Raw genomic sequence first — 26329 nt, forward strand, 5'->3', positions numbered from 1 at the left:
ATACCCAGCATCTGATGATACATATGGGTTGCAGGCTTCAGGCAGTCTTTGAATGCAAAGGCTTCACAACCAAGTACTAAACATGACAATTTCATCTCAGATTGTTAATTTGTTCCATGACTTTTGCTACACGGATCACCCAATATGGATGTAAATACCTCAAATTATAGTTGACAGTCTGCACTTCAACTAATATTCGTTGTTTTACTTCAACTCTAACGTGCTGGAGTACAGAGCAAAACAAATATATTGTCACTGTCCTGGTTTTTTTGTGTTTAAATAAATAAATAAATAAATAAATAAATAAATAAAAGTCAGTTCAGAGAGCGTTAACGAACAACAACAAAAAAAAGAATTTCAAAGTTTTCGCCTAGCTGCGTGTGAGTGTGCACGTGTGTGAGCGTGTACGTGTGCGCGCGTGTGTGTGCGTGTGCGCGTGTGTGTGACACTCAGCTGTGAAGTGGTTGGTTAATCGACAGAAGAGGAAGGGACGAGGGAACTGTGGATTCAGAGGGACCGAGGGAGGACAGCTCTGTCGTTAAACACGAAAAAAATATCGCTATTATATTGAAGATCGTCAGTGTGAATCGGTGCTTCTCGGGGTGCAGCTGTACTTTTACTTTGGACTCTGTGGTAGGCTGCTTAGTACTGAAAGGAGTAAACTGCAACTTTCAACCTGTTAATCAGCCGTTTAGTAGGCTACCGGATCGACAGTGCCCTAGGATGTCACGCTATCCAACAAGGTTTTTTCATCTTTCGGCTAAAACTTGTTTCTACGCCTCTACGTTATAGGTAAGTTTATCCTTTCGGCTTTTTTTTAGTCTTTGAGGTAGCTGGTTGACTGTTTAACAGAGACTAGGATTTCCATGTCTCTCACAACTACCGTTTTAAGTTGAAAGACGAATATAGTTAGCACCATTTGTATATAATCTATCGTAAATGTCCTACAAATAGAGGAAATCCAACAGCAATAGAGAAAATACATGCTGGCTGCAAATAATTAATATTAACTTCTATCTTAATCTCATGATGTGTGAAAACTATAGGTGACCATGCACTTCATGTAGGCTATAACCATATTGCTTAGCAGCGCGGAGAATAAAAAATAAAAATAAAAAAATAATTTAAAAAAACAGATTGGGTCTTAAATTATATCACTGCCAATTAACAAACACATTCTGCTGGACTAAAGGTTGAAAGTTTAGAATATATTGTGGTTGTTAAAAAATAACTATTTTTTAATTTGCATGATTTCTACAGCCTAGGTTACACGAAGATACAATGCAATGACGAAAGAGTATATTCTAAGAGAGTATAGTCTAAGGAAGAAAACGAAATACTCTGTCGGTGTACGTGCACCTTTCCTGGTCTTGGATCGTCCCGGCACAGAAAAGCACGGGGTACGCTTGGTAGTGTGTATTTTTATTTTATCCGTTCATTCTGTTTTAAGTTCCATGATGTGAATATCAGCACACTTGAGAAAGAAATGAATATGATGAACTGTAAATAAAAAAGTGAGGAATCACCATCTGGATATTGGCTTGGTTATGTGAAAATGTACGACTTTTTTTTACATGATCTATACAATTGATTATTGACACTGTATGCGTTTTTTTGTAAACATATGTGAATTTGTTTTTATAAACCGCATATATTTTAAATATGAGTGCATAAATGAGCTTGTATGAGAAAATACGCCTATTCGCTGAAATATGCCGTTTTTTGTGTTTTACACGATGGGTAATTTTATTAAAGCGCTCTCTCTCTCTCTCTCTCTCTCTCTCGCTCTCTCTCTCTCTCTCTCTCAAAAGTAGTTACTCTTTCTTTTAAGAAAGACTTGTTGTCCATTCATGTGGCTTGGCTCCTTTCAAGATCCGAGTCTTTGTTCCTTGCGTTGCATCTGTGGGGGGTTGCAAATGGAGTGGACTGTTAAGAAGCCCACATGTTACAGTACACCTATAGCCGGGCTGTTATGCTGTGCGGGGTAGTAGCGCAGACGGTGCCTAGGTGGCCTACCTACAGACACTTGAAGCTTCATTAACGTTGGCAAGAAACCTTTGAGTTGTGATGCGTTGATTATGTGAAACCTTAGCCGGTTGCCAAGTGAGGTGCAGGTGTCTCGCTAACCGTGAACGGTTACTTTGCCCGAGGAAACAAAAACTCTGCCACCCACCCTCCCTCTTCAGAAAAGTTAAATGGCTTAAGGTGGGGGTTTGTCAGCTATTGCTTGTAGTAGTTTTCTGCTCAATCAAGTGATAGCCTATTATACATCGTTTATTGGTATTTCCTAAAGAGCCGCCTCCATTCGGAGCTGCGTTAATTTTAAGAGTGAGACCGCCCTGATTGAAATCAACGGCACTATGGTGATGTTTGATCTCCGAGATTATCTGTGCACAACGCCAGTGTTTGCTGAACCGACAGCCGGTGTTTACGGTCAAAGGTCCCTCTGAATGCTGGTAAAGTCATGCCGGATGCCTCTGCGCTTCCTGCTGGGACAGGTCTTTAAATGGTACCTGTAGAATCACAGAAATTACTCTGGCCATCGAATACCAATACCTGATACCTGTTTCAATCTCTCGCAATTTTCTCAATTCAGTTCAATTCGATATGCTTTATTAGCATGCGATACATACAATAAGTATTCCCAAAGCATTATATTAAAACAATTTCAAATATAGCTGCATGTAGCAATTTTAAGGACCAGGCGCTAAGGCGCCTCCATGTTACTAATTCTGCTGGTTGCACAATTCTCTCAAGATGAAGCATGCAAAATTTTGTGGTGATCTATAGGAGATGTCTTGAATGTTTTTTCAAAAAATCTGAACTGGAGGACATTATGTCTCCAGAGCATTTGAGTTGTCCCTGAGGAAAGAAGTATTGTGGGGTAGGATTCAAGTCTCTTGTTCAAAAGGGGACGGGGTTATGATTCTTTGAATCTTGAAAATTCAAATCATGATGATAGCATCACCGAGTGGGCAAAATAACTTTATGGCTGTACGGACATGCCCTTCATGAATGTGTCAAGTTGTATGGTTAGGTCAAAACTGGGGATGGAGGAAAATGGCTAATAGCATTTCCAAAACGGCAGCACTTCAAGATGGCAGAAACACATTAGGGTTGAGTTCATGATGTGAGTAGCAGTGTACCTCGGGGCAGTTGTTTGTGCTGTTCATTAAATTGTATTGCAACTATTAAGAGGTTATTAATTTTTGCTGTTCAGACAGAGTTCACATTTTGTGTTTGGGCACTTTATTTATTTTTTGTGTTAGGGGAATTTCATTTTTTAAATTCTATTTTTACTTTTATCATGTCTTCAGATGAAAATAAAGTCTATACGGCACTTTTCACATCAAGTTGTTCTGGCAACAGAGATAATGACCAGAATTATAAAAGAACCCAAACAAAAAACATATTTGCAGTAATGGTCTCAGTTACAGACAAACCTTTATCAGGATGATATAATCTCATACAAATTCTAAACATACGTTAAGGGCTTTAAAGTCATTGGTGCCTGATATCCAAAATAATTTTCATTAATTTCAATTAAAGTAGGCCTATCTGTTAATTCTAACTGTTACTATAACAGTAATGGTATGGCAACCTATCTGTGGTGCAGTTTCTCCCTCCTCCTCCTCTAGCCTTCTTTTTAAAAATAATTTTTCTATTCTCATCTCTGTCAAAAGTGAAAAGTTAATGTTTTCATTAGCTATGTATGCTAACATTAGCTGGGTGAATGGTGATGCTTGCTTAATGCTAGCAAACACTCATCTAAAGAACGTTGATAACTTTGTAGTCTTGGTTAGGGCAGCAGACACGTTCTTTTGAAGAAACGATGCATAACAATGACCAAATTTTACCGATTTTTTCAAACATAAAATATTTTGTTACCTGGCAAAGATACGGTTGTACAATTGTACTTCCAGTTATGTTCATGTTCAGGCACTGTCCTCCCTGCTCTGCTCTCCATACACCGGCTATGAGAGGGAGGGGGGAGGGCCAGCTCACGCAGTGAAACGAGAGTCGGCTGTATGTCACTTTGACATTTAAAAGAAAAAAACTACGGACACAAAATTAGTGTGTTGCTCTTCGAAATAAGCAACTAAAACATCTTTTTGGGCAGGGGGAAATCGATTTGGGTGGACCGCCCAAATAAGTTAATTATATGGGAAACACTGAATTGTTTTGGAGATACTTGCATTTTTGTGGTAAGCCACACACACATCAATTTTTATTGGCTTACGATGGCCATATTGTATGACCTTGCAACTATCTTTTGATAGCTTTTGTTCATAGCTCTCCCTAGATGATAAATACCTAATTTAAATGTTACTAGCAAAAATCTGGCATGAAATTTGGCTTATTGGCACTAGAGTGGTGGAAGAAATGACCCCAAACTTGGTGACTGGATATCTTGGCCTGTCCTCTATTTCACAAATATCCACCAAGTAGCTCTGTGGGATTCAATAGACTCCCATGGCAGAAACTATAATAGTGTAAAATTCTAACAATTACAATAGATGCTTGGTCCCTCAAAAGAAGGGAAAAAAACTATTGAAAGCATTTGGTTATTAACTGCAGTTATAATTTTTGCAGGTTGAAATGGTGACACATTGTACGGTTTATCTGCACAGTGGTTGTACTCTTGCTGAATGGTTACTTACTGCTCGTCAGGTTGTGACTGGCTGAAACATAGTCTGCTATGATTGGGGCTGTCGAACCTTTACCCAGAAGGATAGGGAAGGAAATATGTTTATAAATTTGGAAAATTTTCTGAAATGTTTTATGATATCAGTGTATTTCTCTCAGTTTGTGAGAGGTTCAGACCCAGCTGACTGCATTTTTAGGGCCTTATATTGTAATGAGTTTTCTGGGCTAGGTTTTAGATCCTCAATAAAATGTAGTGCCCTTCTCTACCTTATGAAAAAATAACACTTGAAATTTGCCTTTTCAGATGTGAAAATTACAATGTCACGTGAATTTCACTTTTTCATGTGTGATTTAAAATATTCATATGTGGAAAAAAAGTAATCTGAACTGGACATTTGTCATGTGATTGGCTTTATTCACATGTAAATGAAAATGTACACAATGTGAAAACAAAACATGTGGCATGAAATTACTTGAAATACTACATTTCCATATGTGAGTGACTTTTTTAGTTGGGAATTACAATTGTCATGTGAAAACAGCACACTTGATTGGGAATAGCGTAAGTTACCTTTTTTCACTCTAATCTTATAAATGGGGTGATTTTTATACTTCACATGTGTACTCTTCACATGTTGGGTGTTCCCATGTGGTTTTGAATAAGAACGTGTCTAATTCAGCCCTGTATTCATTATTTGGAGTGTTAGTTTGTACCTGTGGGATATACACTCACCGGCCACTTCATTAGGTGACAGGAGTGGCACCCGGTGTGGTCTTCTGCTGCTGTAGTCCATCTGCTTCAGGGTTCGACGTGTTGTACATTCAGAGATGCTCTTCTGCATACCTCGGCTATAACGAATGGTTATTTGAGTTACTGTTGCCTTTCTATCAGCTCGAACCAGTCTGGCCATTCTCCTCTGACCTCTGCCATCAACAAGCATTTTTGCCCAGAGAACTGCCGCTCACTGGATATTTTCTCTTTTTTGGACCATTCTCTGTAAACCCTAGAGATGGTTGTGCATTAAGAAAATCCCAGTAGATCAGCAGTTTCTGAAATACTCAAACAAAACCGTCTGGCACCAACAACCATGCCACGTTCAAAGTCACTTAAATCACCATTCTTCCCCATTCTTGGTTTGAACTTCAGCAGATCATCTTGACCATGTCTACATGCCTAAATGCATTGAGTTGCTGCCACATGATTGGCTGATTATATATTTTTATTAGATATATTAACGAGCAGTTGAACAGGTGTACCTAATGAAGTGGCCAGTGAGTGTATATATATATATATATATATATATATATACACAGTGAAAGTATACAATGACAATGAGGTTGAAGTGCAGACTGTCAGCTTTAATTTGAGGGTATTTTCATCCATGTCGGATGAACCGTTTAGAAATGACAGCACCTTTTGTACATGGTCCCCCCCATTTTAAGGTACTACAAGTATTTGTTGAATTGGCTTCACAGATGTGTTTCGTTAGGCAGGTGTATTCATTTGTGTCGTTAGTGAATGCAGAAGAGAGCTGTTGATGTCTAGTCTTGATTCTAGACTTTGCAATTGCCTTTGGAGATTGTTGTTGGGGTGTGACAACATGAGGAAGACAGCAGTGTTGATGCAAATTAAGCTGGCCGTCATAAGGCTCAGAAATGAAAATCAATCAATCAGGAACATTGCAAAAACCCTGGGCATGCCCAAGTCAACAGTTTGGTTCATCATTAACAAGAAAAAACAACTGGTGAATTAATTTATGTCAAAAGACCCGGTAGACCGAGGAAGACCACTGTAGTGGATGACCGGCGAATACTCTCTATGGTGACGAAAACCCCCCTGACAACAGCCCAACAGATCAAAAACACTCTCCTGGATGCATGTGTAAGATGTGTCAAAGTCTACCATACATAGAAGACTACACCAGCAGGACTACAGAGGGTACACTACAAGATGCAAACCACTGATAAGCCTGAAGAACAGCAAGGTGAGATTACAGTTTGCTAAAAAGCACCTAAAGAGCCCCAAGAGTTCTGGACCAAAGTCTTGGGGACAGATGAGACAAAGATTAACATGTACCAGAGTGATGGAAAGAGGAAAGCATGGAGAAAATAAGGAAATGCCCCTGATCCAAAGCATACCACCTCATCCGTGAAACATGGTGGAGAGGATGTTATGGCTTGGGCCTGTATGGCTGCCAGTGGAATGGGCTCACTTGTCTTCCCTGATGATGTGACTGCAGACAGAAGTAGAACAATGAATTCTGAAGTCTACAGAAATATTTTATCTGCTCAGATAAAACCAAATGCCTCCAAACTCATTGGACAGCACTTCATCATGCAACAAGACAATGACCCGAAACATACTGCTAGAGCAACGAAGGGGATTTTGATGGCCAAAAAGTGGAAAATCCTTGACTGGCCAAGTCAATATCCGGATCTGAATCCAAGTGAACATGCATTTTACATGCTGAAGAGGAGACTGAAGGCAAAAAGTTCCCGAAACAAGCAGGAACTGAAGATGGCTGCAGTACAGGCCTGGCAGAGTATCACCAGGGAAGATACCCAGCGTCTGGTGATGTCTATGCGTCGCAGACTTCAAGCAGTCATTGCATGCCAAGGATATGCGACCAAATATTAAAAATGATTAGTTTATTCTACATTATGTTAAACTGTCCAATATTTTTTGATGCCCGAAAATGGGGGGGGACTATGTACAAAAGGTTCTATAATTTCTAAACGGTTCATCCGATATGTATGAAAATACCCTCAAATTAAAGCTGACAGTCTGCACTTCAACCTCATTGTCATTGTATCCTTTCAAACTCAAAGTGCTAGAGTACAGAACCAAAATAACAAAAAATGTGTTGCTCTCCAATGAATTATGGTGCTCACTGTGTGTGTGTGTATATATGTATATATATATTTTATACAAAATTCTGCATGCAGAATTTCAGATTGATGTTTTTCCTATCTACTGTAGTCTTGCTGACTGAGTTGACCCCCTATTTCACTTTCATATAGCACAATTGGCTAGATAACACCTTTCGTAAATTTTTGTCAAATTTCAAATGGGAAAATTTATTTTCTGGAATCTTTTTTGATTGCATGAAAAGATACACAGGCTTTTTCTTTTAATGCATTGACTGCTCCCTGATGCATTGATTTTTAGTTCAAGGTAATCATGACTTAGTGTATGCTGTTGGTCAGTGCTTCCTAAAGTAAAGCAGTATCTGTTTTCCTGAGATTTAGCCTTTCTTTGGAAGGCCATATTTTTTGTCAAATACAAAGCATTTTATATTCAGTCCAGTTTGCGTTGCGTGTACAAACTCTCTCACAGCTGCTCTGTAGCATGTACAAACTCTCACAGCTGGTCTGTAGCATGTACAAACTCTCACACAGCTGCTCTGTAGCATGTACAAACTCTCTCACAGCTGGTCTGTAGCATGTACAAACTCTCTCGCAGGCTGCTCTGTAGCGTGTACAAACTCTCTCACAGCTGCTCTGTAGCATGTACAAACTCTCTCACAGCTGCTCTGTAGCGTGTACAAACTCTCTCACAGCTGCTCTGTAGCATGTACAAACTCTCTCACAGCTGCTCTGTAGCATGTACAAACTCTCTCACAGCTGCTCTGTAGCATGTACAAACTCTCTCACAGGCTGCTCTGTAGCATGTACAAACTCTCTCACAGCTGCTCTGTAGCGTGTACAAACTCTCTCACAGCTGCTCAAACTCTCTCAAAACTGCTCTGTGGCTGCAGGATCCACAAGATCGCATCTCCACCCAAAGGTGTGCGACCTAATAGCTCCTTAAAACAGCCAATCAGATGCCTCCCTATGAAGAAAGCCTTCAGAGACCTAGAGGCAGGTATAATTGACCAATCCTCCTTGCTTAAGTCCCTCTCAGGGGGTGGAATTACACCGGTAAACAAGCCTTACCGTAAGAAGAGCACCCGAGTACTACTCCTGCAAGTGCAGGCTGCCGTGACACGCTCCTGGGTTCCTGATTGTGCTGGCGCTGACGCCATGCTTTGGGAGAAGAGGCAGTCCCCAGAGTATGGAGATATTTACTTACACTCTCAAGTGCCCTGGTTTTCAAATATATTTTCCCCGGCATTTTACCCTGCCTCACTAACTGTTTTATTGTGGTCATTGTGATTTAGGTCAGATATCATTAGTGAGAAATGTGCACTGTCTGTGATGAATGTGTGTTTGAAGCCAACATGGCTGGCGCGTGGTTTGAGGCTGCCTGATTGGCCATTTGAATTAGATAAGGCTGTGACTGGATCAGACTGCGTAGGTGGCAGTACAGCGAGTCCTGCCGCTGTTTCCTGTCCCGCTGGTTACCTCACTATACTGGAGTAATAGCCATTCTATTAGACAGTTAAATTATGACAGTTGCCATTTTGGCAGTTGAAGCTCAGAGTTCCACAATGGAATGTTATGGTTTGACAGGGCAGGAAGGTAGAGGACTGACCTGCACGGTGAGCAGATACCCGGGCAATGTCACCAATGCTAAGACCAGGAAACATCATAAGGAGAAAGTACTGAGAGAGTCACCAGAAACCCTAACTGCAGACTGCTGCAGTAAAGCGGATAAGATGACTAAAACAAACCTGCTCTTTTACACTGACTATCCCAGTGCCTGGCACACAGCCCTCTGAACAACTTTTACCCAACTTAAAATGAGAGGCATTTCTAAAGGGAGACAGCTATACATTGAGAATGATGACGGAATTATTAAATATGATTATACAAAATGTAACATAGATATTTATAGCAATGGCACCATTATGATTCAGGGCAATGAACCTCGCCTGGAAAATTTCCTCACTGTCCCTTTCCGGTGTGACCCCCACGCTCAGCCCGAGAAAGCCTGCCACAATGCAGGTGGAGATAGCTGAGTTTAAAGAGAGCAGACTAATGGACTGTGACCTCATAAATATGTCTCTCTCTCTCTCTCACTCTGTCTCTCTCTCCCTCTCTCCCTCTCTCTCTCTCTCCCTCTCTCTCCCTCTCTCACTCTCTCCCACTCTCTCTCACTCTCTCACTCTCTCCCCTCTCTCACTCTCTCTCTCTCAGTTTATGCTCTGCTTCACTATAAATTTGACCCCCTTTTCACTATTAGTTCACCACGGCCTTGATTCCTGGAGACCAGCAGCACGTATTCTTGCAGTGTAAAGAAAAAACAAATTCTTGCAAATATCTGCGGCCAGCTTCCACACAGCGTAGGGCTCTTTTCCAGAGGTAGTGCATGACTCACTCCTTGCTCCACCTGTGAGACATTAATCTTACAGAAGGTTAGAGAAATCTGACCTTTAGGTTTCAGGCTAGGTTTGTAGATGATTGGGTCAAAGGTTAGAGGTCAGAGTTTCTCGCCCCATTTTGAATTTTTGTGTGCATGAGATGTCTCTACCCTTTCCTGAGTCAAACCCTTTACTGAGAGCACACAAAGACCATGAGAAATGAACCATTGAGCTCTTCTGCCAGTTTTGTGGCTCATGCTGTCCCCTTCCAGCCAAGAAAAGTCAAAGGTTAAAGGTTGTACCTTACCTCCATGCATGTTCATGCTTGTTACATAGACATTGCCATAGAGGTGGTATGTGTGTGTGTCTGTGTGTGTGCGTGCATGTGTAGACAGATGGGAAAAGTTTTTTTAAAGAATGCTAAGTAAAATATTGACTGCAGGTAACTGACTGGTGGATCAGTGGCTGTATACAAGTAGATTACTGAAGTTGTTGCGCAGGTGTGGTGCTGATTGTGGTTAGTGTTCAGACGGACAGAAACAGCCTCACACAGACTGTATGTGATCTGTGAGGGTGAATGTACTGAGCGCCCGATGCTGCGGTGGAGGCCAGCGGCAGTGCTCAGGGAAAGCTCGCTGTTTACGCAAACAAATGTGACCGAGAGGCGCTGCTGCTCTGTGGTCCCCAGCCAATTGCATAATAATACGGACTGTTCAGAGGAGTAACACAGTGTTCTGGGTCTGATGTGTGGCGTGGACGTCTTCTCCGGGCACAGCTGTGTGTGTCGCTGGCCGTGAGCCCTCAGACCGGCGGCCATGCTGCAGTGGTGTTTGTCTTCACACCTCTTCTCCCCTCCCATGGGTGTTTCCTGTGAGCTTGGTGCTCCTCCCCTGGGGATCAGCTGTGCGTTTCTTCAGGAGGAAGGGGATTGGCGGTTGCCAGGAGGCATGATGTTGCTTAGTGCAGCCTGGCTTCTACGCAGCGCTCTACACTCACGCTTAACACCGGTGACTGTTTCAGGGCCTTGGTCCTGTAGGGCCCTCACCTGCAAAGCTACTCAGTGCAGGCACTTACTGGACCACTCAACCCTGGTCCTGGAGGGCCACAGTGCCTGTAGGCTACTCCACCCTGGTCCTGGAGGGCCACAGTGCCTGTAGGCTACCCAACCCTAGTCCTGGGGGTCCTCAGTGCCTGTAGGCTACTCCACCCTGGTCCTAGAGGGCCACAGTGCCTGTAGGCTACTCAACCCTGGTCCTGGAGGGCCACAGTGCCTGTAGGCTACCCAACCCTAGTCCTGGGGGTCCTCAGTGCCTGTAGGCTACTCCACCCTGGTCCTAGAGGGCCACAGTGCCTGTAGGCTACTCCACCCTGGTCCTAGAGGGCCACAGTGCCTGTAGGCCACTCAGCCCTGGTCCTGGAGGGCCACAGTGCCTGTAGGCTACTCAACCCTGGTCCTGGAGGGCCACAGTGCCTGTAAACCACTCAACCCTTGTCCTGGAGGGCCACAGTACCTGTAGGGTTAATAAACCTTGGTCCTGGAGGACCACAGTGCCTGTAGGCCACTCAGCACTGGTCCTGGAGGGCCACAGTCTCTGTAAGCCACTCAACCCTGGTCCTGGAGGGCCACAGTGTCAGTAGGCCACTCAAACTCCGGTCCTGGAGGGCCACAGTCTCTGTTGGGCCAATCAAACCCTGGTCCTGGACGGCCACGTTATGACTGTACAGAATGTAATATTTATTGATTGTTGACTGGTGCAAAGCAAAATTTTGTTTTGGATTTGGCCTGACATAAATATCTAAATATATTTTGTGTGATGCATGATCTTGTTTTTATTGTTTTCTCATGCGAAGACCTTGATGTGACAGAAGAAGTCTTGTGATGCATTGGGTGTTGGCTGTGTGTAATGAAATATAAGAATTTCACTTATTATTTTTACTTTTGGGTGTTGCATTGCAGTTCCCAGGCGTATAATATGGTTGTATGATTGATGGTTCTTTCGTGTAGCTGAGACTGCTCTGAGCCATGGTTTGATAGTCAGTGTTGTGCAAGTTCACACTTCACAAGAGCAAACTCAAAGTTCAGTTCACACAGATTAAAATGAACTAGTTCACGTTCATAGTTCACAATTTTGAGTTTTGAACTAAGTTCACAGTCCCAAAAATGAACTAGTTCATGTTCATTTCTTCCGTTTTTTAAATACTATTCTATTCTTTTTCAGTAGAACCTCCTCCTACCCATCCACCCCAAGCCCCCAATAATTGCCACTGCCCACTTCCCAAACTAAATGAATTACTGTATACTACTATAGAATCAAGATTACTTTTAAAAGCCAAGAAAAAACAATGTGAGTGTATGTTTTACCACTTAAACAATACATCATACTATGCAGAAAGTGAAAAAAGAGGTGCTGTAAAGGTATACTGTAGATGCAATGGAAATTTTATTTAGCCTGCATGAACCAAATTAAGTTCAAAAACATAAAATAGATTCATATGCTTCCAAGCGAGCTGGTACAGGCTCCACCACTGGCTTCATTACAGTCGCTAGCTGAAAGATGTGCTATGATCAATCCTATAGTGGGACTTTTGCCGTTTATTGAAGGTGCAACAGAAATTTTCAGTGCCGTTGCCCTTAATCAAATGCTTTCATTTTTATCGTTCGACTGACCAAGTACCGTTAAAAAGCAAATTTTATGGGTTAGTGCTATTGACTTATGCTAGCTATATCATATAAACCTCATACAAGGATCAATAAAGGCTAACAACACACTAGCACTTGTTAGTTTTATCACCACTGCTGTGAAGTGAAACAAACTACGTTTTCTATGAGAAATGTGTATGTCTATGCTGCTTACGGCACCCGACGAGGATTTACGGCAACCGGATGTAATTTTAGCAACGCAGCAACAAGTACTGCTGAAGCCCGTTCATATGAATATTTGAAAGACTTTTATGAACCAAATGTATATATGTCTATGGTAAGCAGTGCGTGAGCGTCGTTAACTCTCGCGGGAGCGTAGTTAACTCTCGCGAGAGTTAACGACGCTCACGTTCACGGTCATTAGCTGCAAAAGGATACGTCCAGTTCACCGTTCACCAGAAATATGAGCACGTTCAATGAACGCCGCTCTTTTAGCGCGTTCGTGCACAACACTGTTGACAGTAAAGGTAGACTGGAGGGTTAAGGGTTAACCACCTGAGCCCGTTCAGGTTCCTGCCACCGTTTTGGTTGTGTCAGCAGTAGAGACTTCGTCTGAGTGGCTCTGTGATGTTTATTTACGAGCATTTTACTGTCCTGCCATCCCTTCCTCCCAGCCCCCCTCGTTTCCCCTGATCACTGATCTGTAATATGCTGCTGAACTTCACCCTTCAGCTGCTCAGTGCTGCTCACTCCTCTGCGGGTAACTGCTCTTGCTCTCTTTCCTCGGCTGAGACCTACGCGCCGGTGCTGTGGGCTCAGCTGCTCCAGGCACAGCCGGGATGTTTTTCCGCTCCCGGGAGCACGCTGTGTCACCTGTTTTTCTTCTTCTTCTTCTTTTTGTTCCTTCTTAGTTAATTAGGTTTGATTTAGCCATTAATTGAATTGGGCTGTTGATTGGGACACGCGGGTCAGAGTGTTAAAGTGATTAGGTGGCTGAAACTCACAGATGTCTATTCGTGTCTAACGACGCCTCTCTCTCTGTCACTGCCTGATGATGGCACTCATTATGATGTCACAAAGGGAAGGGGCTGTTAAACTGGGAGACGCAAGCCGTTGCCCCATCGCCTTTGGATGGCGCTCGCTGTTGCGTTTAACCTTGACCCTGAGTGTGAAAGGCTCCTCTAGAATAAATATGTGAAAGTTCTAGAGAAGCAGTGTGAGACAGTGCACCTGGACGTAGCAGTGCAATGAGGAAGTAGTGTGAAGAGAGTGAGAAAAAGGAAGAGAGATGAAGGGAGGGACACAAAGAGAGTAATAAAATGCCACTGAACGAAGGCTTGTGAGTGAATGCCCAATGCTGACACATAGCAAATAAAAGATTAGATCTGCAGATAAAAACAATCCATTCAATATGTTTTCAGAGTTGTCTTTCACTTTACTAATTACAGTTTCACCATGTATTATATCTCTCTCTTATATTTTCAGTGTTTGCTAAATTAAGTTCATGGCAATAAAGAACACAAAATTGAACTAAACTGAATTTAACAGAGGGAGTTTGAGGGGAAATTAGACACAGAAGAGAGAATAGAGAGAGGGAGAGTCAGGAGAAGCATTCATGGAGGGAAATGAAGGAGAAAGGGATAGAGAGGGTAGGAAAGAGGGTATGATACAGGTCCTCTCAGAGTTACCTAATTGCCACTGATCTGTTCTGTGCTGTTCTGTAAAGCCCGATGTGGAAAAGCAACAGAGCACAATGGCACACACTGGAAGGGAATTCTCCACTGTGTCACTTTTTCCAGATGGCACACGCCACACAGTGGACATTTGTTAATTTGTTAAAAACAACCGCTCCAGGATTTTCTTGCCCAAAATGAGGCAGAGGTGGTTCTATAATCATAATCATGTGATCAAATTTACTTCATCTTCAATTATACTTTTTAACAGTCAGTAAAGATCAGATGATGACTATACACCTGCTCCTCCTCACAAGCTCGCTTTCTAAAGAAATAGGTTATTCTACGGGCCATATCTGCAAGGTTGACAACATTAATCTGATAGGGTGTCATTTAGGAAACTCTTTTGAAAATATTGGATGTGCTTGGGTCCAAAGGTAACCAGGATTTAGGCTACCTCTCCGAACGCAGCAAACTCAATGTCTGATCCTGTCCTCCATGCATATCGTGCTGTAGCTTTTCATTCTTTGATAGCGCCATTGCACTGATGATCATACAGCACCACATTGGAGTGAAGCTGCCATTGCCGTTACTAATGATAGAAACCCACTGAATGCAGCGTTAGTATTTATAATGTTTTTTTGTGCTGACACCGGTCAGAATTTTGTGGCACCCCAAAATTTGATGGAAGCGGCCACCTGAGAATTCGCTGTGCGGGAGAGTCCTGCCACTGTGCGTACCTGGTGAGTCACGGCTAAACGTGAGCACTGCACCTCACTAATATGTGCACAGCTATTAAACACGTTTGGGTTACACTTTGCACAGAGTGCGTAACCCTATCACAGTGCATGCATGGCTCTGAATCATTCAGAAGCATGTATGCAGCCATTTTACTCAGAGACTTACTCCTGCTCTAAGACACGTTTGAAGAAAAGTGCTGCTTTTTTATATCCGTCCTTTATAAAGATATTAAATCCTGCTAATAAAGGTGGTATATGTGCTTTATGAACGCTTCATGAATACATACTACATGTAAACATTTGGGCAGGATTATATAAAGTGTTTATGTACACTTCAGGGATACATACTCTTTGTAAACATTTGGGCAGGATTATATAAAGTGTTTATGAACACATGAGGCAAAGGTGGCCTCTCATCTGCAGGGCTTGCTGCCTAACATCCCATAAACCTCTGTAACTGTGAAGCAGCTTATAGATAAGATCTGTTTCTCACTGCTTCAGTTACCTGGCCAATAGAAGGACAGGGAGGCATGGCAGCGTCTGGTTCCATAATGGTACAGGCTGTCACCCCCAACAAGTAGCTGGTATCTTCCACCTGTGATGTCATGTGCAGAGTGCTTGGCTGTCAGTGGTTGCCAGATGGCAGGTGATGGACACAAAGACGCGTATTAAATGTCAGTTGGCACTGATACAGTTAATCCAGATCGAGTTACTTTTGGGACCATCCTGCTAAAGAAGACACAAGGTTTTGAAATGCAAATGTGTCCTGAAAGTCCTGCCACTATGCACTGAAAAAAAAGAACGTTTCATTGGATAAACCGAAAATTGAATTTAAACAGTTGTCGGGGATTGTATAATTCCTAAGAGGAGGACTGCTATTGGACAGTCATCTTCTTCAGTGAGGGAAGCTCACTCTGGGAACACACTTCCTGCACACATAAAAAACTGCAACACATATCGCTCACCTAGCTTACCTGAAATTGTTGGTAGAAGACAACCAAATGTGTGCCCATGCTCTGTAAACATCTCTACAGCTTGACTCATGCTTTCATGTTTGGCTATACGGGCACATTTACTGAAACGTTTCTCAGTGTGCACTGTCCCTGTAAAACTAAACTGAATAAAGTTTGTTAAACCTATATTGAATTTTTAGGTTCGTTCAAATTTTCGGCTGAGCCTAAAATATACAGGTGTAACAAAATGAAATAAAATTTTAAGGGTAATCCAATTAAACTTTTTTTTTTCAGTGAAGGACTGAATAAAAATATGATATGAAAAATAAATGCCAAAATATGATGGGGTCTGATTACTCCATTGCTTGGTCCACAGTTGCATTTTGACTCAGGAGCTCTTATGTGATTAGATTTGCTAACTGAATTGGGCTGTTGAGTGGGACATATAGGTTTAAGGGCGTGGTGTTAAAGCGACCAGATGTTTGAAGCACAGATGCCCATCTGTCCCTCCCCCACGACCTTCTGTTAGACCTCCCCCTGCCCAATTCTAGTACCCAGCATGCTTCTGACCTGCCTGAAACGTGATGGTTTCCCTTATTATGATGTCACAAAGGGAGGAGTAAGTGGAGGCTGGTCTGAGAGAACAGTGATGACCATCTGACAAGTTAGCCCCCCCCCCCCCCCCCCCCACTGAAAGCCTCACTGTGGAGGAAATGGGTTCACTTTAACTGAGCGGAGCTGGGGTGTGTCTCTGTACTCTGAGAGAGGCACTTGAACCTGGACTGCTTGTCCTCGATCCAGCACAGTTTGAAAATGTGATTCCCCCGTACCCAGTGACCCTGCTTGGCCGAGTCTGCCAGGTGCGTGCCGTTTGGCGGAGGGGCTGACGGGGGCCGCGCTTGTGTCTGCAGGTTGGGACATGCGCGTGACGGACTGAGCTGTTGCCATGGCGTCTGCGAGGCTTCCGTTCCTGTCCGTCTGTGTGGCGTGCGCCGTCGGCCTGCTCCGTGAGTAACCCTGCCTAATTTCATTCCTGGGTGAAGAAGTGCATGCAGCACTTTGCTTTATCAGCGGTCATGTGAGGCAAGACAAGCTAACACAGCCATTTAACACTGTTGTGTTGACTAACATTGTTTATAGTTAATTCAGCATATTAGCTTAGCTCTTCTGACCATATGAATATATGAATCATTGAGATGGAACATTTGCAGTGCAGAGTCAGAGTTATGCTGCTAACAGTAAACAGAACTCGTGCTCCAGGCTAACAGAATTTTTCAAATGTATATATCCCCCCCCCCCCCAGGTCTGGCCCGAGGGGAGGAGTCAGTTGTCCATGCTAAGGTGGGAGGAGTGGCAGAATTGGGCTGCAGGCTGGCCTCGGATGCCACGCCCCCACCGCTCTTCCCCCTGCATGTGGTGGAGTGGGTGCGGCGAGACTTCGATGTCCCGGTCCTGATCAAGTTCGGCCCATACGCCCCCCGCGTGCATCCGAGTTTTGAGGGTGAGTCCACACCACGATCCGAACCTCACACTAAAGCCCCCGGGATGTCATTATTAGGAATGATTATGTAAATTTTACTCATGCCCTATGCACACACACACACACACACTCCCCACACACACACCTACACACACACTCACTCACACACACACACACATGCACACGCACTCACACACACACACACACCAAAGCACACACACTCCCCACACACACCTACACACACACCAAAGCACACACACTCCCCACACACACACCTACACACACACACTCACACACACACACATGCACATGCGCTCATACACACTCACACATGCTTACACACACACACACACCAAAGCACACACACTCCCCACACACACACCTACACACACACTCACTCACACACACACACACACACATGCACACGCACTCATACACACTCACACAAGCTTAGAACACACACACACACCAAAGCACACACACTCCCCACACACACACCTACACACACACTCACTCACACACACACACACATGCACATGCGCTCATACACACTCACACATGCTTACACACACACACACACACACACACACACACACGCACTCACACATGCACACACACACACACACACACACACATACAAACACACTCACACATGCACACTCACACATGCACACACACGCACTCACACGCACTCACACACACTCACTCACACATGCATACACACGCATGCACACACACACACACACACACTCACACACACACACACACACATTTGTTTTATAATCATGACCCATGTGAATGATCATTCCTCCGGGACCGGTACACGTCAGGTGGGGAAGTTAGGGACTCTCCACTGTTCAGCTTCATGCAGACTCCTCACTTCCTGTGTTCTGCTGAAATCCTCACCTGGACCCAGTCAACAATGCAGGATACTAATCGTTACTTTTGGACACTCTCAGAATGGTGGTTGGGTGGCAGAATGCTGGTTTTGTGCTGTATCGCGCCGTTGGCTCTCCTGGTGGCACATCCAGGACATGACAACATGGCGCCACCATCACATTTTACACACGACTGGCTACGACCAACGTGCGCGATAGTGTGTGGAGATGTGGTGGCATCTTGGGTTCGTGGGCATCTTGGGTTTATGGGCATCTTGGGTTCATGGGCATCTTGGGTTCATGGGAATGTGCATTTGCATAGGGTTTTGACATAGAGGGAATCGAAAGATTGTTGAATTGAGAACTTTTGAGTCCTGAAGCCTTTTGGGAGGATGCTGAATAGGAAGGAGTTGTTTGGCCCCTTTTCACTTTGTTTGCTCACCATGTCAAACACACTATCACTGTAAACTATGGTGATGTTATATCCCTGAATAAACTCACTCACTATCTCTGAACTGTGGAGCGGTTTAATTTGCATTGTCTGGAGCAAGAGGGCTGAAGTGGCCCTTCCTCTGAGGTAGTGTGTATTGCGCTGAGTCTCTGATTCTGACCAACGTTGTAGCTGTAGTATTGCACTGTAGTTCACCATCACCTAACCCTCACCACCACCATGGCCATAGCCTAATTTTACCTCCTCACCACCTCACTGTGTCCCAGCCTTACCTCCTCACCTCTTCACTGTGACCCAACCTTACCTCCTCACCACCTCACTGTGACCCAACATTACCGCCTCATCACCTCACTGTGACCCAACATTACCTCCTCACCACCTCACTGTGACCCAACATTACCGCCTCATCACCTCACTATGAGCCAACATTACCTCCTCACCACCTCACTGTGACCCAACTTACCTCTTCACCACCTCACTGTGTCCCAACATTACCTCCTCACCACCTCACTGTGACCCAACATTACCGCCTCATCACCTCACTGTGACCCAACATTACCTCCTCACCACCTCACTGTGACCCAACCTTACCTCCTCACCACCTCACTGTGACCCAATCTTAGCTTCTTTGCAGCCTCACTGGAAATTGACCATAGCCTTGTTATTTCCTCAGGCTAACCTCACCCTGATAATGCCTAAACTCTGAACCCTGGTATGAAGGAGTTCCCCAAAATGGAACCTGTTTCACAGCTCTCTGAGCTTCTGTGAAACTCTCCCTGGGTTTAGGGTATCGCTGGGAGGAGAATGTGGTTGTAAACGCGGCTCTCTTTCTTTGTGAATGTTTTTCTCGCTCTCTGTCTGTCACTGTTATCCGGATTCTGTGACAATAGCACTGAGCAGGTAGGGCTTTGTGCTTTCAGACAATGGCCTGATGCAGCAGTCTCAGATTGCGCGGCATTAGCGTTCTCACGCCGCGCTCTCTAAAAGGAAGGCCGAAGGGCGTATGGTCGCGTTATGAGCCTCCGTGTTATGAACAGGGCTCATATTAAAGCAGACCCAGAGGGGAAACAACAGTTGAATTAATGTCAAAGCCATGGAAGCAGTCTGGTGCCCTCATGTCTAAAGAGATAAGGTGATGAAATAATACATCAGTTGTAAGAAGTTGAATCCTTTATTGCCCAGAATTGCTAGCTTACATCACAACAGACTTATTTCTCCATATATAAACTCCTGCATGGATTGAAGGCAGGATGGTGCCTAATTCAGAAGGCAAACAAGTCAGCCATCTTGTCCACAGGGGCTTGTGTATAGTTCTTGTATATATAAATACAACCATACTTGTATAAGTACAGTATTTATAGGAGGCTGAAGCAGTATTGCCCAGGTGTCATGTTTGATATGTTTGGTAGACAGCAAGACTCCAGAGAACATAAAGATAAGAAAACCATAAAAACGATCACTGCAGCAAGTGCTGGTGACTCAGGCCTGGGCATGCTGGGAGAACTGGCATGCTCACTCGCCCATTCAGTGGTTGGTTGTTTGGGGTGAGGAGCCCATTTGCTTGCCCACTCAGTGGTTGGTTGGGGTGAGGAGCCCACTCGGTGGTTGGTTGGTTGGGGTGAGGAGCCCACTCGGTGTTTGGTTGGGGCGAGGAGCCTGCTCGCTTGCTCAATTGGTGGTTGGTTGGTTGGTTGGTATGAGGAGGTGAATAAAAGGTTCTGCAGCTAGCAGTTGGGGGACTCAGGGGCTCACAGAGTCTGCGACACACAAAGATTCTCACCTGACCTGCAAGCATGTTGGGGATTCTGTGGGTGAGAGAGGAGAGGACATGGAGAAAAGCTGACTGCACTGAGGAGAGAGAGACATGGAGAAAAGCTGACTGCACTGAGGAGAGAGAGACATGGAGAAAAGCTGACTGCACTGAGGAGAGAGAGACATGCAGAAAAGCTGACTGCACTGAAGAGAGAGAGACATGCAGAAAAGCTGACTGCACTGAAGAGAGAGAGACATGCAGAAAAGCTGACTGCACTGAAGAGAGAGAGACATGCAGAAAAGCTGACTGCACTGAAGAGAGAGACATACAGAAAAGCTGACTGCACTGAGAGAGAGAGAGGCATGCAGAAAAGCTGAATGCACTGAGAGAGAGAGAGACATGCAGAAAAGCTGACTGCACTGAAGAGAGAGACATACAGAAAAGCTGAATGCACTGAAGAGAGAGAGACATGCAGAAAAGCTGACTGCACTGAAGAGAGAGAGACATGCAGAAAAGCTGACTGCACTGAAGAGAGAGAGACATGCAGAAAAGCTGACTGCACTGAAGAGAGAGAGACATGCAGAAAAGCTGACTGCACTGAAGAGAGAGAGAGACATGCAGAAAAGCTGAATGCACTGAGGAGAGAGAGACATGCAGAAAAGCTGAATGCACTGAGGAGAGAGAGACATGCAGAAAAGCTGACTGCACTGAAGAGAGAGAGACATGCAGAGTGCTGGTTATGCTTAATTGGCATGTCAAGAGAGATTTTATTTTGCTGAGAGGTAAATTTACTGACAATCATAAAAAAGCGGATAACAGTAATTAAGTCGTGAGTCAGTAAGCTGACAATGATTAACTATTGATGCAAGAGAAAATAACTTGTGAATTACTGCAGTTATTCACTGCTCCTCAGGTTGTGGAATGACGTTACGTATTGTACTGTCAATGGTATACAATTTCCTTTTTCTCTTTCTCTCTCTACCTCCCTCTCTCACTCTCCTCTCCATAGTTTCTCCTCACGTGCTGTCTTTCTCAAGCTATCTGCTTGAGCAATTTTTCTATCATCCAGTAAAAATGCCTTTTTGAACAATATTGTTTTTCAAGTCACAACACAGGCACAAAAGTTCCATCCCCCAGCTAGATACCCCTCCCCCTTTAGCTGTCATAGCAACTGAATTTAAATCCAAACTCCCAGCCCTGGGAATTCTCACCCTGTGCCACACAGAGTAACATAATATCACTGAATTGGAGGCAGTCAGCAGTGGTAGTGTAGATGGACAGGAGGTAAATAGGGTTAAGTGAAACACTACACAATTTCCCCGTGGCTGGACAATTTGCATTGTGCTTGCAGCTGGGCTTTTAAAATCAACACAGCATGGTGTGTGGGTGTGTTTGTGGCAGAGAGTGAGAGGATTTGTGTGTGTTTTTGGTGAGCGTGCAAGCGGTTGTGCATGTTTGTGTGATCGTGAGAGAATGTGTGTGTTTTAGTGAGTGTGTGAACGTTTGTGTGAGTGAGAGAATTTGTGTGTTTTAGTGAGTGTGTGAGCATTTGTGTGTGTGAGCGAGAATTTGTGTGTGTTTTAGTGTGTGTGTGAATGTTTGTGTGTATGAGAGAGAATTTGTGTGTGTTTTAGTGTGTGTGAACGTTTGTGTGTGAGAGAGAATTTGTGTGTGTTTTAGTGAATGTGTGAGCGTGTGTGTGAGCGTGAGAGAATTTGTGTGTGTTTTAGTGTGTGTGTGAGCGTGTGTGTGAGCGTGAGAGAATTTTTGTGTGTTTTAGTGAGTGTGTGAGCGTGTGTGTGAGCGTGAGAGAATTTGTGTGTGTTTTAGTGAGTGTGTGAGCGTGAGAGAATTTGCGTGTGTTTTAGCGTGTGTGTGAGCGTGAGAGAATTTGTGTGTGTTTTAGTGTGTGTGTGATCGTGAGAGAATGTGTGTGTTTTAGTGAGTGTGTGAACGTTTGTGTGAGTGAGAGAATTTGTGTGTTTTAGTGAGTGTGTGAGCATTTGTGTGTGTGAGCGAGAATTTGTGTGTGTTTTAGTGTGTGTGTGAATGTTTGTGTGTATGAGAGAGAATTTGTGTGTGTTTTAGTGTGTGTGAACGTTTGTGTGTGAGAGAGAATTTGTGTGTGTTTTAGTGAATGTGTGAGCGTGTGTGTGAGCGTGAGAGAATTTGTGTGTGTTTTAGTGTGTGTGTGAGCGTGTGTGTGAGCGTGAGAGAATTTTTGTGTGTTTTAGTGAGTGTGTGAGCGTGTGTGTGAGCGTGAGAGAATTTGTGTGTGTTTTAGTGAGTGTGTGAGCGTGAAAGAATTTGTGTGTGTTTTAGCGTGTGTGTGAGCGTGAGAGAATTTGTGTGTGTTTTAGTGTGTGTGTGAGCGTGAGAGAATTTGTGTGTGTTTTAGTGTGTGTGTGAGCAATCTGTGTGAGCGTGAGAGAATTTGTGTATGTTTTAGTGTGTGTGTGAGCATGTGTGTGAGCGTGAGTGAATTTGTGTGTGTTTTAGTCAGTGTGTGTGTGAGCGTGAGAGAATTTGTGTGTGTTTTAGTGTGTGTGTGAGCGTGAGAGAATCTGTATGTTTTAGTGTGTGTGTGAGCGTGTGTGAGCGTGAGAGAATTTGTGTGTGTTTTAGTGTGTGTGTGAACGTGTGTGTGAGCGTGAGAGAATTTGTGTGTGTGAGCGTGTGTGTGTGTGAGCTGTCCTGGGTGTCACTCACTCTGTGGGTGTTTGGAAAAGAGTGCAGGAAACGGGTTAGAGAGAGGGTGACCTCACTGTGATAAGAGACACACCTCTGTCAACACCTCGCCCTTCCTGCTTCCTGGTTGCCATGGCGAGGACAGACCCCTGTCCACTCACGGTTTGGCTGCTGCGGTCAGTAATTATCAGCACAGACCCCCTGCTCAGGGTTTGGCTGCTGCGGTCAGTAATTATCAGCACAGACCCCCTGCTCAGGGTTTGGCTGCTGAGGTCAGTAATTATCAGCACAGACCCCCTGCTCAGGGTTTGGCTGCTGCGGTCAGTAATTATCAGCACAGACCCTTTGCTCAGGGTTTGGCTGCTGAGGTCAGTAATTATCAGCACAGACCCCCTGCTCAGGGTTTGGCTGCTGCGGTCAGTAATTATCAGCACAGACCCCCTGCTCAGGGTTTGGCTGCTGCGGTCAGCAATTATCAGCACAGACCCCCTGCTCAGGGTTTGGCTGCTGCGGTCAGTAATTATCAGCCCAGACCCCCTGCTCAGGGTTTGGCTGCTGAGGTCAGTAATTATCAGCACAGACCCCCTGGCATTCCAGAGAACGGCAGTGAGCTCAGCTCCTGCCACTTTAATGCCGCTCTCTGCCCTTTGAAGCTGCAGGTCCTCAGGATGCCAGTCTAAAGAGCTGTAGTGTGAGACATTAACTCATATGCCCACCTTCTTCCTACAAAACCAGCTCTCAGGCCTAATAATCCCCCTCCCTGCGTCTGCGCATGCCTGCTCACCTCGGCTAATGAGAACTGGCTTATATAAAAGCAGCTTTTAAAATACTATTAGAAAGTTTAAAGAAGAATTATGGCTGTTATATATCTGTGAGTACAGATCCATTCTGTAGGCTGTCAGTGTCTGTCTTGTCACATGTTTTTTATGACTTCAAACTGGGTGTGAAAGTTCACAGTGGATCTTCCCTGTGTAAATCATTCACGAGTAATCCATCAGTATTTTTGTGGGGTTTTTCTTTTTATCCCGAAAGTGACTGTTTATTTCATCCCAGATTCATGGTTCAGGCACACGAGCAAACGTTTGTAACCTTCACGGAGTATGACCTGCCCTGACCGCGGTACAGCGACTGTTAGCTCTTCTGAGCAGTGAAGCTATACATGTCACACAAACAATGGATGTGAGGAGACATCATATTTACTTTCAAACTGATATGGCTGCCCTGACATTGGCTGGACCTGTGTTCTGTGGACATAAAACATGTTGTTATCATCATAGAGACTGTGTGAAAGGGGTTGGGAAAAAACACAGACAGGGAGAGACGGGGGGGGGGGGGGGAGAAGAGGGAGGAGATCAGTGCTCCGAAGACCAGGCTACAATTACCAAGCAACCAGAGATCATATTTCAAAGCCCAAACAAGTGCTTTGTGGGTGCATGTGTGTGTGTGTGTGTGTGTGTGTGTGTGTTGCACTATAAATATACATGTACTGTTCATGCAGAAATGATTTTTTATGTTCAACAGAAAACCAGGTGAATGTACACATGCAAGGGAGGGTTGGATGTCATACTGTATGTCAGTAGTAATGTTTAGGTCTGTGGTAGTACTGTGTGTCAGTGCTGTTTCACCTTTGTGGTGGGTCTGTGTCAGTGCTGATTTGGCTGTGTGATAGGGATATGTCAGTGCTGATTTAGCTCTGTGGTAGGGCTGTGTCAGTGCTGATATAACTGTGTGAGAGGACTCTGTCAGTGATAATTTACCTGTGTGATAGTTTTGTGTCAGTGCTAATTTACCTGTGTGATAGGTCTGTGCCAGTGCTAATTTACCTGTGTGATGGGTCTGTGTCAGTGCTAATTTACCTGTATGATAGGTCTCTGTCAGTGCTGATTTACCTGTGAAATAGTTCTGTGTCAGTACTGATTTAGCTGTGTGATAGGGCTATGTCAGTGCTAATTTACCTGTATGATGGGTCTCTGTCAGTGCTGATTTACCTGTGAGATAGTTCTGTGTCAGTGCTGATTTAGCTGTGTGATAGGGCTATGTCAGTGCTGATTTAGCTGTGTGATAAGGCTATGTCAGTGCTGATTTACCTGTGTGATAGGTCTCCGTCAGTGATAATTTACCTGTGTGATAGGGCTATGTCAGTACTGATTTACCTGTGTGATAGGGCTATGTCAGTGCTGATTTACCTGTGAGATAGTTCTGTGTCAGTGCTGATTTAGCTGTGTGATAGGGCTATGTCAGTGCTGATGTAGCTGTGTGATAGGGCTGTGTCAGTGCTGATTTACCTGTGTGATAGGTCTCTGTCAGTGATAATTTACCTGTGTGATAGGGCTATGTCAGTACTGATTTACCTGTGTGATAGTTCTGTGTCAGTGCTGATTTAGCTGTGTGATAGGACTGTGTCAGTGCTGATTTAGCTGTGAGACATGCTCTCTGACCCTCTCCTTTGTGTCCATGTCTCCAGGCCGTGTGTCTCTGTCCCGTGGCGCCGCCCTGCTGGTGCAGCAGGTGCGACTGCAGGACGAGGGCTGGTTTGAGTGTCAGATCCTGCGGCTGAACAGGACCATGGGAGGGTCTGTCAATGGAACCTGGGTCTTCCTGTCTGTCTCAGGTGAGGGTGTGTGTGTATGTGTGTGTGTGTGTGTGTGTGTGTGCTATATCATCCCAGCCCTGTGTGTGTGTGTGTGTGTGTGTGTGTGTGAGTACTGGTGGGTATTTATAGAGAAGAGGTGGCCCTCATATGATAGGTAAGCAAGGTTTCATTGACACAGCACTGGGCTGATATAGCACACACACACACACACACACAGGGCTGGGCTGATATAGCACACACACACACACACACACACACAGGACTGGGCTGATATAGCACACACACACACACACAGGGCTGGGGTGATATAGCACACACACACACACACACACACACACACCCAGGGCTGGGCTGATATAGCACACACACACACACACAGGGCTGCACTGATATAGCACACACACACACACACACAGGGCTGGGCTGATATAGCACACACACACACACACACACAGGGCTGGGCTGATATAGCACACACACACACACACACGGCTGGGCTGATATAGCACACACACACACACACACAGGGCTGGGCTGATATAGCACACACGCACACACACACACACACGGCTGGGCTGATATAGCACAC

The 26329-nt window shown here is 44.5% G+C and overlaps 1 protein-coding gene across 1 annotated transcript in view; it reads left to right on the top strand.

The window, feature by feature from the left end:
* The first annotated feature begins 456 nt into the window (after window positions 1–456).
* Window positions 457–26329, top strand: part of LOC118213344 — a 54814-nt gene continuing 28941 nt past the window's right edge. Inside the window, exons 1-4 of the mRNA XM_035392237.1 lie at window positions 457–792; window positions 16809–16904; window positions 17201–17398; window positions 25612–25758. Of these exons, the coding sequence (XP_035248128.1) occupies window positions 16844–16904; window positions 17201–17398; window positions 25612–25758 (406 nt within the window). The 5' untranslated portion in view covers window positions 457–792; window positions 16809–16843. The remainder of the gene's footprint in view (window positions 793–16808; window positions 16905–17200; window positions 17399–25611; window positions 25759–26329) is intronic.

Source organism: Anguilla anguilla, chromosome 14 (assembly GCF_013347855.1).
Source record: "Anguilla anguilla isolate fAngAng1 chromosome 14, fAngAng1.pri, whole genome shotgun sequence".
In the NCBI taxonomy this organism is placed as follows: Eukaryota; Metazoa; Chordata; class Actinopteri; order Anguilliformes; family Anguillidae; genus Anguilla; species Anguilla anguilla.